The 15,215-nt window shown below is 45.4% G+C and overlaps 2 protein-coding genes across 10 annotated transcripts in view; one reads left to right on the plus strand and one right to left on the minus strand.

The window, feature by feature from the left end:
* The window catches only part of JSRP1 (junctional sarcoplasmic reticulum protein 1), a 38,330-nt gene extending 28,361 nt beyond the window's left edge, over positions 1-9,969 (minus strand). For 2 of the 9 annotated variants that reach the window (XM_068920385.1, XM_068920386.1), the window contains exons 1-2: positions 9,479-9,852; positions 2,396-2,488 (exon numbers count right to left, since the gene is read on the minus strand). Coding sequence is in view for 4 of the 9 variants with exons in the window: in XM_009684939.2 (XP_009683234.2) it covers positions 2,396-2,488; positions 2,901-3,069 (262 nt within the window). In the remaining 5 variants the exon portion in view is untranslated. The other 7 variants (XM_068920382.1, XM_068920381.1, XM_068920383.1 and 4 more) reach the window with 7 other exon arrangements.
* On the plus strand, positions 9,878-14,268 carry OAZ1 (ornithine decarboxylase antizyme 1). The gene is given in 6 exon segments (XM_009684969.2): positions 9,878-10,075; positions 12,595-12,652; positions 12,654-12,740; positions 12,866-13,038; positions 13,616-13,701; positions 13,837-14,268. Coding segments are annotated over 6 exon segments (651 nt in total). The 5' UTR covers positions 9,878-9,959; the 3' UTR covers positions 13,968-14,268.
* Positions 14,269-15,215: the final 947 nt, after the last annotated feature.

The following is a 15,215-nucleotide window of genomic DNA, read 5'->3' on the forward strand; positions in this document are numbered from 1 at the left end:
GTCTTCCTTAAGCATGGTAACAGAAAGCTGAATAGCAGAAATGACTTTAAGGGGAAAAAGCCCAAATACTTTCTAGTAATAAAGACAGAAAAGTACTGGAAGAGACCGTCTAGGGAAATTTTGGCTTCCCTGTCACTGAAAGATTTAAGAACAGGTTAGATACACTTCTGTCAGGAATAACTCATGAAAAAATGTGGTATTATAGTCTGAATTAGAATGATAAAGAGTTAAATCAAGCCTCGCACAGAATTAAACCTTTACAGGGCAGCTTATTCACGTTGCTTTGCATGCTAGGCTCATGAAAGTATCTACTGCCCCAGATGTTCAAGTTTTTGGCTTCCTAAGTGGGCACTAGCTGATCAAACTCAATGCTAGAAGATTTGCTGCTTCAAACTTGGATCAGATCTTTGCAATGTAAAGCCTTTTCTAGTTCAAAGAGTTAAAAGTTGCAGGGACACCGAGAGGGTTCTCAAAAGTGGCAATGCAAATGACCAGAGTTTTATTGCCATCACATTGGTGTTGCTTGGCAAAGATACAGACAACAGCAATAGCAGTTAGAGCTGTTCAGAGACCCAAGACAATGATAACGCCAATTTGCATTACCGTGAGAATATTAAAATAAAAAAATAGTTTGGTATGAATTAATGTGTCACGGCCATCTCCCTCACATTTCGTGGGAAAAAAGCATCTAGTTACAACCAAGCAAGCATATTTCTGAAGCCATATAAAATCTTAAAACCACAATATATAAACCTAACAGAACACTAAACAGCAAGACATCAAGAAAGCATTGAAAGAAATGCCCAGTATAATATAAAAGAGAATTGAACACGACTATCACTGCAAAGCCCACAAATATTTTTAAAGACAAAAAGAGGATTATCAACAAGAAGTGAGGCAGGATAAGGACAGATGATTTAGTTCTATTTCAAGAGAACATTTTTGCCTATTTCAAAGGTGCTTTGAGGTAAATAGACTTTTTGAAGTGACCCCAAAAAACCCCTCAGTCCATTTTCTGTAGATTTTGAGGTTAGAAGAGACAGCACGAAACGAGCAGAGGTGTGAAAACTCTTCAGCTCCGATCTCGGCTCTGCCGCTGCGTGGCCTTGAGGTTAGTCCTTTCTCCTCTTTGTCTCTCATTTTCCCTATCTATAGAAACACAAGCACAGTAAGTTCCAGCCTCCTCAGGGACCATGAGGGCTGCAAGGAAGGAGAGGCCGTATTAGAAATTTAAATATGCAAAACATGGTTCCCATTTTTACTGTCTAACGAAGAGCCACAGAGACGGTGCACGATCTGCTGTCACTACTGCAACATGCTCCGATCTCTACAGCGATGGGTTTTAATGTACATACTCCAGCCCATTAAGTCCGTGACTTGATTTAGCGAAACGGTGGAGCAGTTGTACTGTGTACATTGTTCTGACAGCTGTTCAGGACTGACCTGCTGATGCTCATTGTTTCCTGTCACATCCCGTTCCTTAAAGAGCTGATTACATTCTCCTCCCAAATGAGCTCAGTGAGCCTGAAGATGGGCTGAGACTGCATAACTGCATAGTATGATATTTGGCTACTGCTGCTGCTTGATGGCTGGCAGTCAGAGACTGAGGACATGTCCGTGTCCAAAGTGAAACAAATATTGCACGGAAGCATCAAGGGGAATAAAGAACTGTGAGCTAAGAAATCCATGTGGCTTATGACAAAGTCCAGGGAAAGGACCAGAAAGGCAAGGGACAGTTTATGGATGATGAGTTGAATTGCAATCTGCATGCAATTGAAAAGGCCATATATGCTAGACAATCCAAAATTAGCCTGTGAAACTCACTGACATAAGAATAGGACTGAGACAAACACTCATATAGGGATCAGACATCCATAGGAACAAAAGGAATAGCTTCAGCAGTTAAAATACCCCCTAAATATATTCAAGGACTAATTTTCAAATCACTGTCCAGCTTATTTTCTGTAACCACAACTGCTCCCTTTCTTTAGGTACATTTCCGAAGCGCCAGGTTTTCAGACCTTCTACTGAACTACATGGAAAAAGTCACTGTAAGTAGAAAACAAACTAAACAGCTCATTGGTCTGATCCAGAACGGTAATTTCTAGCTTTCTTGCCTTCCTTATGTCAGCTCTTTTATCTTTCAGCACCTTAGGAAATCTCTTGGTCTTAAGTTACAAACAAGCACTCAGCTCTACGTGGCAGCGTACTTTTGCAGAGATAAAAAGACAGTTAATTTCCATAACCTTCCCCAAAGTCACCACAAACGAGTGGCAGGGGAAGTTAAAAGCACTACCCCATATTCAAGAGATTTAACTATTGGACTACCCTGCCTCTGCAACCGGAAGCCCCTGTGGGTCGAGTTAGCATGTCTTTGTGAGATGGCTGTACTTACGCGCAGCGGGACACTCAGGAATAAACAGCTCCCCTAGGGCCCGGTTACTTAGGAAACATGGGGACAGCCATCGTGATTCTCTCCGGAGCGCTGCTGTAAAACATTACAAAACGGCCTTTCAGTGCTTTGCACTGAGACGAACCTTTCAATCAGGGTAAGTAATGAACCCCTTCAACTCTCAGCTTCTCCTAGAAGTTAATGACAAACAGGAGGCAACGTAGGTTAATTTGTATCTAGAGCAGCTTCATAAATAAAAACCTTTAGGAAAACTGGAAAATTCTGGTAATGGAAAAGAGCTGCCTTCAGTTTAAAGCCTCCGCACTCTGAAACCTAAATCAACAGTGATTAAAAATCACGTCTTTTGACAGCTTGGTGACTTATTTGATGGCAGTTTGTAGTCAGGTCCTTATGAACACCATGACAGCACCGGTTGTCTTTGGTTTTCCTTCTGCAGCTTCCAGAGCGATGGGTGGGGAGAGGTTGGGGGGGGGGGTCTGCTCCTTACCCGCTCCTCGGAGGGGTTTTCCTGGACAAGAGGTGCAGCGAGCGAGCCGGCTGGAGGGGAACACGCTGCAGGGAAAGCTTGGGTTTCCATTGCTGTACCTGCTGCGTGGGCAAAGGCTTACCAGAGCTGTCAAGCTGTCACCTTTCACCAGCCTGAAATTCAAGAGCATTTTTTAAAAATGTAAACAAACCGAGCCTGCCAAGCGGCCTGTTAAGCCAGCCCGATGGCTGATCCCAGCTCTGCTTTCCCTCCGAGGGATCGCTGACCACCTCTGCACCCAGAGCAGCGAGTAAACTCTGGTTCAAAGGCGGACAGCCCGGGGGCGAGGGCACAAGGCTGCACGAAGCCCAGGTAAACGGGCTGGCAACAGATCGCTACGGCGGTTGGCGTTGCTCGTGAGCTTGCTGAGCGCTGAGTCCACTTCTCTGCCATCCCTTCCACCGCATCCGGGGTTAGACCCGAAATAAAGCAGCAGGCAGCTGGAAGAAAACCTCCTGGGCTAATCCTGCCGGTCAGAGACCTTCCTCAGCTACAGCGAACCGATTCCCTTACTATCAGCTCTCGAAAGGATGAGTGTGGCATGTAACTTATTACAGGCTAAATAACCTTCCCTGCCCTGGAGGCCTGTTCATTTTATTTATGGGAAAATGTGCTCGTTAATACTCTTATCAAAGGAATGATCTAATCGGGGGGGGGGGAAGCCTCCTTTGAATATATCCATTTTAATGAGCTGCTGGGCGAAATGTTTCGGCAGGCAAAACTGACTCTGAACTCGTTTCTGACAGAGCAGTTTCTGCACAGGTCTTAACGCTCGTCCTGCTGGCATCTGTTTGTTTTGATAGCGTCCCCAAACGAAATTATGAGTAACAAAAGCCGAGCTGTACTGTGCACTTCCTCGTCCCTAAGGCTGACTGATCCGAGCACAATAGGAATTAAATGAAAATAACCAACCCCCTCCAGTGCAGCCTTCCCCCCCCCCAAAAAAAAAAAAGAGAGGGTGCGAAAGTGGCCCGTCCTGTAAAGAAACATCAGATTGCGCCTGAACCGTTCTGTTAAAGAAAAGGGAAGCTAAGCAAAAAATAAACGGATAAATCCACCGCACAAAGGCTCCAGCAAGCAGCTAGGCAAAAGGGTCAGCAGGGAAAGAAAACGTTCACGAAAGAATTGCACAAAGCCACTGCACGCCCGAAACGCTAATTCCATATGCTCAGACAGGGGCTTGTTTTCTCAGGACCTGGCTCTGCGCGGTGCTCTGCACCCCACCGCTCTCCCCCGCGCTCAGGGCAACTAAGGCATTTGATCCCAGCCGTGAGTTACACTCCCCTCTACGGGATTGCACACTTTGCAAGAATCCGATCTTAATCGCTTTGCACTAACGCGGGCAGGGGGAGCGGAGGGAGATGGGGGACGCGGAGGGAAAACAACACCGTGCACGAGAGCTGGCCCAAAGCGAACGAAACAGGCAACGTATCATGGAAGAGAGGATGTTGCAATGTCTTGCACTGTATTGCTTTGCAGCTACCTCCGAACTCTTCATGAGCGTTTATTTAAAATTGGCAGCAACGTCCGGAGGGAAAAAAAAAAAATCAACACAAAAATAAAGTTTGCGGAACATTGTTCTTAAATTACAGAATCACAACTGCAAACTGCAGAAGTGCTCTGGCACACTTCTTCCCCTAGAAATGTTAAGAAACACAGCAGTATCTTGTGTCTCTGTGAAGCTTGCTTGCTCACTATCTAGCTGACTATATTTCCTGTTCGCACTTCAGACTTCTCCCCTCACCCCACATTAATTTGATACAGCGACTGAAAGAGATGCCTAATAAGTTTGATCCTGCAAACCTACAGAAGATAAATCAGAACTTATTAGGTGGTTGCCACTATGCTGGGTTACACCCCTAAAACAGAGAACGAGATTTTAAAGTATATTAATCATCTGTTACCTCATCTGCATTCAACATACAGTCCTCTTCATACCAGCTGTTTTTAAGTGAGAAAGCAGAGATCCAAAATTTCTTTTGGTGAGAAGTACTGACATTGGTTGGCCTGGGGAACGAGCGACCGCTTTCTACTTTAGTATCTCACAAAGATCTTGGAAGATCAGCCCAGATCTGGGCTGGTAAACATCTAAGAATGCCAGTTTTACTTTGCAGTGCCATGCAGAATTTCCTTCTAGCACAAGTGGGTCTGCAAAAAACCTGACCTTCAAATCAAATCGTTCTCAGAGGAAAGAGTCAGTGAAAATGAGGAGAGTTTTCCAGGTAGAAGTGGTGTTCTAATTACACGTCCCACAAAGATCAGAATAGATTCTAACACACCAAATAGCATTTTACTAGGGGAGTATTTAAAATTAGCTAACTGATAGTTTTCTGTTACCTGTAAGATAACGAACCAGAAGTTCCAAAGAAGGAGATGGATGGATTTAAGGGTCCTGCCTTATAAGACTGACAAACTACAGATCTTACAAATTTCAGATATAACACTGTCCAGTGTTCTGATAAAGACTTTGTAAGATTTTGCTGTACTTCTTCCCCACTTGGAGCTGACCTAGATGAACGTTTATAGTAGTTTGGGACTAAAACTCGCTAAATTACAGGGTGGAGAAGTCATGACATATAATGATTTCTGTGAAAACGCGTTATGATGGAAATCTCTGTCTCATGTTCTAATTCTCTTTTGGTGCTTAGCTATGTCTCTATGTAACTCTTAAAACTGTAAGAATGAATGGAGCCCTCCTGGAATGGAAAGAGAGAGGAATGGCAAGCAGACCCTCTTGATTTAAAGTCTTAATCACTTAATTTATTAAAAAGTTTTAAACCACTTTTTTGGGGTTACTAAGTGTGTAACGCTATGCAAGGACTGCACACGCTTTAAAAGGCAGTTCTGGTTTTTCTTTCTGCTCAACTTCCTTATTCAGCAAACCAGAGGCAGATTAATTCCCATAATGCTGCTCAGTGTCATAAACATCTCCTACTTCCACGTTCAAGAAAAGCTCTGACAGCATGACGCAGCTAAGCAGAAAATATATTAGGTTTTCTGCTACATGTCAAAAATCAATTTTTTCCATTCATCTTCACTGGAGCTTTGTTACTCCTCTAGAGAACTTGGGAACAGCCAGTGAAGCCTGCGGCAGATCACTCTCAAAAAGCTCCTTTTCAGTGGTAAACAAACCCAGATGCACTAATATTTGCAACCTTGCTATTTAGTTAAGTTTTAATTAGCTAAACACCAGAACTGCTGATCTTTCCTTTTCTAAATAAAAGAAGCACTGCAACTATGATATCAATGTGCAGGGTTTCAAGCAGTCAAGTCTTATGAGTGTTTCAGGTCCAGTAAATCTTTTTGAGCATTAGTTTCTTGTCATCTGATCACAAACACTTGCAAACCTGAAAACAGACAATGAAGAAGACATTCAGTTACTTATCTTGTCCACTTCTTGCTCTAATATCTGTTAATATCAGCTACACGTTCCTTTGCTGCCACAAACTCTTCTTCCAAACTAAGAGCTTTCAAAAAGTAAAATTATAAAAGCTTGACAAAGAATCCTTAACTGGGGATTTTGACTAATGTTCAGGATGTCCCTTGTTAAAAGAAAGAGAATGAAAAGCATGCTAAAACAAGCTAAAAAAGGAAAACGTTCTGGAAAATAAAACTCTGGCTTTCCTCAACCTGAAACAACTTAAATTTAGATTCCTATCGTGGCGTTCCATTTTGTTGCTTCTCTTTACTTTCTCTATTAGCAGGTATGGTTATTGAGTAACCCAGATTGTACAAGATATTTTCCCAGGCAATTTTATACAGCCTAATTGAGGTTATGTGTTTGTGCAAGAACACAGAACTTCTGGACTCAGTGCACGCTCGCCTCTGAAAGAGTTCAGTAAGCAGTTCAGGAGGGAATTCATATAAACGTACTGCCACTGGCTCCTTGGTATATCCCCTGCTTTGCGGGCTACACTGGTCCTTTGAAACAGGTATGATGGAGGTGGAAAGGCTGCGGCCAAGGGGAGCCAGTAGAACGAGGGGGTCTTTGTATATTCAGGGACAGCAGCACAGGCCTTGAGATGAACTGGAGCGTCAGGGCTTCAGTGAACAAGATTCACTATTTGCAATTGTCCACCTTACCTCTGTGCTGAAAGTTATCATGCCACAGCAGAATTGGGCAGGTAGGAATGGATGCCCACACCTCAGCTGTTAGAGTTCTCTCTAACATCATTAGATAACACCAGGGCCTGGGATGGGTTTGGATTAAGATGCCAAACCACAAAGGCAGCTGGAGCCACTGAGACACAGACGCACATTAACTTCTGCCTACTCTGCTATGGGTATGGTAATCCATGGCAAAACATCGGTAATACACAGCTGGAGATGGCAACATCTCAAACTGCCTCAGCTGTTAATCCTGAAGCTGTAACTCAGAGGCCTCTCGGTGAGGATTTATGAATCATTGTCACCGCTAAACTGGAAAAGTCAGGGTAGCTAAACAAAACTGCAGCTGAAACTAATCCCCCACAGTATTCAATGCACGGAAACAAAACGGGTTGATTGGGCCCTTTTCAGGCTGCATAACACCACAGTGCTGTCCAGGTCACTCATCTGTAAAACGGTATGACGGCCTACTGAGATGACAGGGATCCAAAGATGAATTGTCACAGTAAAAAGGGAGGCAGCTGCAAAGATGATGCCCTCTGACACAGTGCCATTATAAAGAATTACAAGCAGATTACCACATAAATAATAAATACCATTATTGGAAATAACGAAACCTGAAACACAATTCTAAGGTTGTCCTTCCATCACTGAATCCATCCAATTCCCCACCAGAAAAACCTTTCTAAAGCAACATACACTACAGAATTGCCAAATCCTCTCTGATGTGCTTCGTTTGGCCTGAGTATTCCCGAGTTGCAGCTAGGCTATTGGTTGAGAGCGGTGTCTGAATGACACATTAAACTGCAGTCAGCCTCACCTCCGTAATTCAAGAGCCAAATCTCAAGAGCGGGGTGAAAGCAAGTACTAATGTATGTTCTGGAAGTTAAGTGCAGATACCTGCAGCAGGAAAAGGATTTTTCTCTTGCCCTTCTTACTTACCAGGACTCCCAGACAAGTAACTGGCTGCTGGCCAGGTTAGCTTGTCATTTAAGCTGCGGGAGAACAGACAATGTTTTCTTTTGGCAATACACTTTGTTCCATCATAGTCAGTGTAGGACTGTTTCAGGACACAGAAGGTGGGTGGGGATTTAGACACTTATTCTTGTGCTAAGTGGAACCATCAATGGAATATCCATGTGCTCAGAGTTCCTGGATGGGAACATTTTAAAGCAGATAAAAATAAGAAACAGGGTAAAAACAAAAGATGCCCAAATACAGCTACGGTACCCGAAGGTAATAAATAGGCTTGTCACAGCCAGAGTTGACTGAAAAAAAAAAAAAAAAAAAGAACAGCCATCTCCGTTTTTTTAAGAAAGCCATGATTTTGAACAAACACACCTTTGGTCGTTTTCTTTGGCTCTATATACGCCTTTTTCCACTTGCTTTTTGGGCACCTACGAGGCCTACCCAATCACAAACTTGATTCAGCATCAGGTAAACCTTAATTTTGAGCGTTCTTTCCATGTTGGACAATAAGATGTACAGCTTAGGACCCGCTCTCTTCACCTTCTGACTCGGATTTCAGAAGAGGGCTGGTGTCACCTCATACGTTACAGACTTAAAACGTTCAGAACCGTCTAAGGTCGTCCAGGTCGTCGACTTCACGTCTTCTCCTGCAGACCTCGGTCTGGCCGTGAGGCTGCAGAAAAGACCCACCTATGTCTTGAGGCCTTGTATTTCCGAAACGCTGGCAGGAGCTCAAATGCATAGCGTTACGTTATCAGGGGAGTGTTTCTGACCGTTTGTTAAAGGCGTAGGGATGCAGATTAACTTCTGCTATGTGAATAAGTAGCTTTTGCTTACTTCCTCATTAAGGTGCAGCACAAAAAATATATTTTGTATTCCCCCCCCCCCCACTTAAAAGCATTACCAGCGAACCATTCCCCACTACCTCAGCTGTAACTATAGATTAGTAGACAAGTCAAGGAGAAATTAAAAGCTTTAAGGTGTTGAAATTCCAGCCGGGTGCACAGCAACGAAGGAAAACGGGCACACCAAAGACGTGTCACCATTTCAGCCTCCTCTTCTCGGGACCCACCCGGGTACTACGTGTGTGCGGGGCAGCTTTTTTATTTAACATTTTCTCCAAATATTAAGCCGATGAACGTTTTCCGCGGCAGCGCCCGCGGTCGTCACCACCACCGCCGCCGCCGCCCTCCTGACAGGCTACCGAGCTGCCCTGGGGCGGCCGAACCGCGATGCGCCCCCCCACGACGGGGGGCCCCTCTTCCCCAGCCGCCGCCCCGTAGGGCAAGCGGGGAAGGCCGGACCCCACCGCAATCGGCGCCCCCCCCCCCCCAGCAGCAGACCCCCGCGCCACCGGCCGCGGCCGCCGAGGGACGCAGCCCCGCCGCCGCCGCCCGGCCCCTCCCCCTCTCCTGGCGCATGCGCGAGGCCAGGCCTAGCCCCTCCCCCTCCCTGCGGTTTACCTCAGCGAGGCGGGGGCACGGACGCCGGGCTCGAACCGGCGCTTCCAAAGGGAGTGAAGGCTGCGACGCCGCGCTGAAGCCTCCCGGCCAAACCAGGCCAGCCTCAGCCCACCCGCAGGCGCGGCCAATCAGAGCGCCCTCTCCCCCCCCCGCTCCCGGCTCGTCGCGCTCCTAACTAGTGTTACCCCCCCACCATGCTGTCAACCAATAGGAAAGGAGCATTGCGTTCCGCCTCCGCTCTCCCCTCAGCCAATGGGAAGCGAGCCTCTCTAAGGGACAGTCTGGCTGTTTATTGCAGAGGAGGCCTTTCCTGTTCGGGGGCGTGGCCCACTCTGTGGGGCGTTGCCATGGTCAGGAGGGGCGTGGCCTGGAGGCTATATAAGGACCTGTTACTTACCGGGTGCCATTTTGTGTAGCAGTGCCTGGAGAGCGGTCGGCGGGAGGCGGCGGAGGGTTTCGGGGTTCGGACCAGAGCGGCCGGATGGTGAAATCCTCCCTGCAGCGGATACTCAACAGTCACTGCTTCGCTAGAGAGAAAGAGGGGAATAAAAGCACCGTCATGCCCGCTGTGCTGAGCCTCAGTACCGGACAGAGCAGGTGAGAGGCCGCGGCCTCCCTCGGCCCTTGCACCCCAGGGCACCCGCGACCTCCTCCTTCCCCCCCGGGCCCGCCCTGCCGACACCTCTCCTCCCTCAGGCGCCGGTTACCGGTCGCTGCCCCCGTCACGGGGGTGGGGGAGGGGAGGGGTGCTCCGTGGCGGGTGGGGGAGGGGCAGCCCGCGCCGCCTCCCCCGCGCTGGGCGCTGCCGCGGCCGCGCCGGGCGCCAGCACCGCTTTGCGGCTCGCCTCCCCCGCGTAGGGGGAGGAAGAAAAACAAAAAAGGTTTTTTCAGACCCCCCCCCCCCACGTCCCCCTCGATTCTAGTGTGACTCCCTGCCGTGCCGGGGTGGGGGCGGTGGGTGGGTTCGGGGCCTGCACGACTGCACTTCCCCCACCCGGAGAAACGCCGGGAGCAGTCCCGGACCAGCGCCCCCGCAGTCGGCTCAGCCTCCTGGGCGCTTCGTGCCGCGTGAGCTGCCGTGTGCCCGAATGGAGACTTACCGATGTAATCTCTACCGGTCATAAACCGCGACAGAAAGCCTTGGAAAACACATGCCCTGGCCGTAACGTGAAGCGGCTCCTCAGTAGTACCTCTCCCCGAGAAGATAATAGGCTCAAAGGTGCCTTGAGACAAAAGCCAGGGCCTGAGTTGCCTTTTCCCTACCGTGGGAGAAAACACGCAATTAAACAAGGCTGGTAAAGGATTGAAAGCCGTGATCACGTTATGTAACGGTAGATGTTCTCGAAAACTAATCGAGGATACTGAGTCTAAAGTAGAACATAAGAGTGTTAAGCGAGCCATTAGTTTAAAATTCAACCAGAGGACTGAACAATCCCAACAGATGCTGGGAAGAAAATATCTGAATATCAGGGTGAGCCGTGTAGAGTGATGGAAGCTTAGGACACCAAACTGCTCTGTAAAACGAAAGTGATGATCAGACCTGGTATGTGAATTATAAAACTAGTTTCTTCTTGAATTCTTTAGAAGCCTATTTTCATACTTGATTGCTGTTTAAAGAAAGATTCTCCTTTTTTTCCCTCGAGAAAAGTAAGAGCACACAAACATAAACTTGAAATATATCCCCCATCTCAGAGCCTAGACAATCTTTGTCATGCCCCCATTACTGGGTGAAAGGTGAAATCATAGCATATAAAGGGTTACTACACTCCATTATAACAATTTTTGTTGGTCAGTTCTGAGCAGGGTGTTCAAATAGAGATTTACTTATAAGGGAGTCAGGAATACATAGTTTTACATAGATTTCCAATCGATCTTGGATAAAATAGCAAGTTTCTAATGCTAGTGTTAAAGGAAATTGGCTCTCTTGGAAAGAGCCTAAAAATAATAGATTGAAGGTTTACTTAATTGAAGTAAAGCACATTCTAGTATTTTCCATTTGGATCAATACAACTTTGCAGTTACTGCCCTTACTGATTCTTTCCAGCCTGTAGGAGATGGTCTGTGTGGCCATTCAGTGGCTTTTTAATATGGGTCATTCATCAGATTTATGACTGATTAAAAAAAAATTAAGCTCACATGAACTGTGCAAAATGGTGGATTATTTTGTACATGTTTATTCTGATTTGCAAATGGCTGCTGGCCCTCACAGACAGGACGATTGTGAAAATTTCCCTAAGGGCCTCGATTGCTGCATCTGCTGAGATGACGCAACTGAAGAGTAAGCCTGCAGGGTGAAAGATGGTGCAGAGGGAGGGGCCAGTCAGTGTGGCGTTTGCTCCTAGTACAGTAGAAGGCTTATTTGGTTAAGCAGGCTTACAGATGGTATGAAACTTAGCGTATGTACAAGAAATCTTTCATATCTTAACAAGATAGCATTCTTAAGTACTGAACTTGGAGGAGCACTGTAAAATTGCTCCGAAAGTAACTTGGTAGAAAGATTCAAGTAGGTTTACAAATATTCAGAGGCAGGCTAAAATGCCTTAAAATTGGCAAGCTTCTTATCTGAGCTTTGCATAATGAAAGCATTTAAGGTAGTTTGACATCTCTGACTTTAATGTAATTTTCTGACCTCAAGCCGAGAGTGCTGATGCGAAGATCTAATGTAATGATGGCTGTATATCAGGAGGAGGAATGATACCTAGCTTGCTGGGCAGGTATATTCATGATGATTATTACAAGGTCAGACTGGGGGAGGAGAAGAAAATGGTATGTTGGCATGTGTGATAGCAAACCAGGTCATCTCTTGAGATCAGGTCAAGTACACTGCTGCCTCAGTCTGGAAATACTTTAGATTGAGAACACGTTCATGTCCAAATTCACTTGAAATAGTATCAACAGTAGTATTTTTTGAGGCTTTTGACAAGTTCCTTTGCTGGGACTGGATGTTCCTTTGTCTTGTCAACTTGCCTAGGTGGAAATGGGAGGAGTTCCACTGGCTGGGGAGGGGTTATTTTTTTAAAAACTCACCTTCCTAATCACTGTGTTAAACCTAAAATTCACAAGGCTTTACTTAGCCCAACTACTTGTTCACTTCTGTAACTGCAATTCCTTTCTAGTTCCAGGGTTCCCTTCAATTGCTGTAGTAACCTGGGTCCGGGGCCTCGGTGGTGCTCCTGATGTCCCTCACCCACCCCTGAAGATCCCAGGTGGGCGAGGGAATAGTCAGAGGGATCACAATCTTTCAGCTAATTTATTTTATTCGGTGAGTAATGTTAAGTAGTTTGCTATGATGAACTCAAATGCTTTTCTTGTCTTGATCCTATTAACGGGAGTTACCCTTTTTTATATAATGAATTAGAAGTAACTTTGCACATCTTACTGCTACAGGATAATCGGCTGAATGTAACAGAAGAACTAACATCTAATAACAGGACAAGAATTCTGAATGTCCAGTCAAGGCTTACAGATGCCAAACACATTAGTTGGAGAGCAGTGCTGAACAACAACAACCTCTATATAGAAATTCCCAGTGGTGCTCTGCCTGAAGGGAGCAAGGACAGGTAGGTAGAACAAAACGCAGCTGCAGTTTTTCTTTCCTTGCTCTTGAAGGTTCCTTGGTGCAGGGCACTAACACTGGTGTTGACTGCCATAAGATACAAGTGGTCTTTCCTTTGTTCTGAAAGTTTAAGTCTAATTATGGTGCTCGAATCTGACTTGTAAGAAGCAGTAAGTGGTCCTATTTTGACATCTTTGTCTGTCTATTTTTCCAGTTGGGACCAACAAAAAGTCTACTTGAGGCTGTGTTCCCAGGTGTTAAGAGTGGCTACTTTTTATCTAATGAAAATACCAGTTTCTTCTGAGCTTTTATTTAGAAGAGCGGCTTGGTTGGAGCTGATGTCACTGAAATACTGCCTTTGGTTGCCACAAGCTTGCTTTGCATGACAGAGGCTTAGATTTCTGCGTGCCTCCCCCTTCCTCCCCAGGTTATACCTAGGCCTCATGTATAAATCTGCAACCCCAACCTGTTGATTGTGCCTATGAATACATTTGCAGATATACCTAGCAAAGCCTTGTAAGCATGTCTGGAAGACAAAACACTTGCAAGGTATTCTCTGAACATGATCATTTGTCTTCCAGTTTTGCAGTTCTTCTTGAGTTTGCTGAGGAACAGCTTCGAGTTGACCATGTCTTCATTTGTTTCCACAAAAACAGAGATGATAGAGGTAGGTGTTATCTCCTTACCACCATTGGCTCTAGGGTTATTGGTGCAACATTTGAAGTTGGTTTTGCTGGATGCTCTGTATGAACTGTTGTATGGTATCAAGTGGTTGAATTATGTATTTTCTGCTTTCTTCTAGCTGCATTGCTCCGTACTTTCAGCTTTTTGGGCTTTGAGATTGTGAGACCAGGGCATCCCCTTGTCCCCAAGAGACCAGATGCTTGCTTCATGGCCTACACGTTTGAGAGAGACTCATCAGAAGAAGAATAGATTGCAATGTTTGCCTCTTAGAGCTTTCTTGTTGTCTATAAAGATGATTCTGTAGAAATTTTGTCAACATCTATTACAGTATATATAACTGTTTGTACAAAACGTTGTGACCAACTGCTCTGGTGGTGAGATGTTGAAAATTTCAGACTCCACATCTTTTTCTGGATTTGTGCGCATGTTGTGGTTGTGCAAATAAATGCTCCCTCCAAATTAGCAGTATATTTCTTGAAGTTTAATATTGTGTTTGTGATACTGAAGTATTTGCTTTAATTCTAAATAAAAATTTATATTTTACTTTTTATTGCTGGTTTAAGATGTTTAAGACTTGCACTCTAAAGAGATTTGGCTATGAAATTGCCCCAACCATGTGAATTAAAATTCTAGGTATGGAAAGGCTTGCTTGGGTCACTCATTGCTTCACGAGAACTTGTGGTGGTGATCTGTCAAGGCTGAAGTAATCTAGCAGTCCTGTTTAGAAACCTGCTCTTAGTGAAAGAATTGGCATGTTATCTGTTTCCACTGCTAATAAGGGGCAGATGGAGTTGAAGGTGGATCCCTGGTGTATGAATGTACCTCCCCTGTCATAAGTGTCTTATAGAATGCTTCAGGGCATGTATTAGATAAAACTAATGGTAAGTGAGATGCTCAGAGAAGTACAGATGTGTGTATCTTGAAGTCACCATATGTAAGGATCAAATAAGCAGTTCTGGTATCTGAAGTCACTTGTAGCAGTGAGCAGCTATGCTAGTGTGTGCTAAACTTTCCAACAAGATGACTCAATGACAAGATCGTTGGCTGTGGTTCCATTAAGGCCTCTGACGCTTGTATTGGCAAAGAAGTATTGTCTAGGTTAGGCAGCCTCTGGAACTGGAGACAAAAATCTCACAGGGAGAACAGATTTGAGTTGAAGGGGAAGGGCAGGAATCCTCGATGCTTGTTGGACTGCACAGGCATGCCTGAGTTAAAATTTGGGATACTGATAGAAACAAAATGTGTGCTTGCATGTTGCTAGTCCTACTGAAAGCTGTGTAGGAATACTGGTGTCTCAGACCTGAGATCTGCCTAGCCCAGTGCTGTTTTCTATGCTGGCTGTCTGCTTGCTTCCAAGGGAAGGGCCATGTAATGCTGGCAGGTCTCTGAAGAGATTCTTTCTGATTTGCTGAAGAACCCTGCTCAAGGCATTATATTTCAAAGCTTTTCTTAATACTTGGGTGACTTTGGAGGTTTGTCTAACACCTTCTGAGCCCC

The sequence above is a fragment of the Struthio camelus genome, chromosome 26 (genome assembly GCF_040807025.1).
Source record: "Struthio camelus isolate bStrCam1 chromosome 26, bStrCam1.hap1, whole genome shotgun sequence".
NCBI classification, from domain to species: Eukaryota; Metazoa; Chordata; class Aves; order Struthioniformes; family Struthionidae; genus Struthio; species Struthio camelus.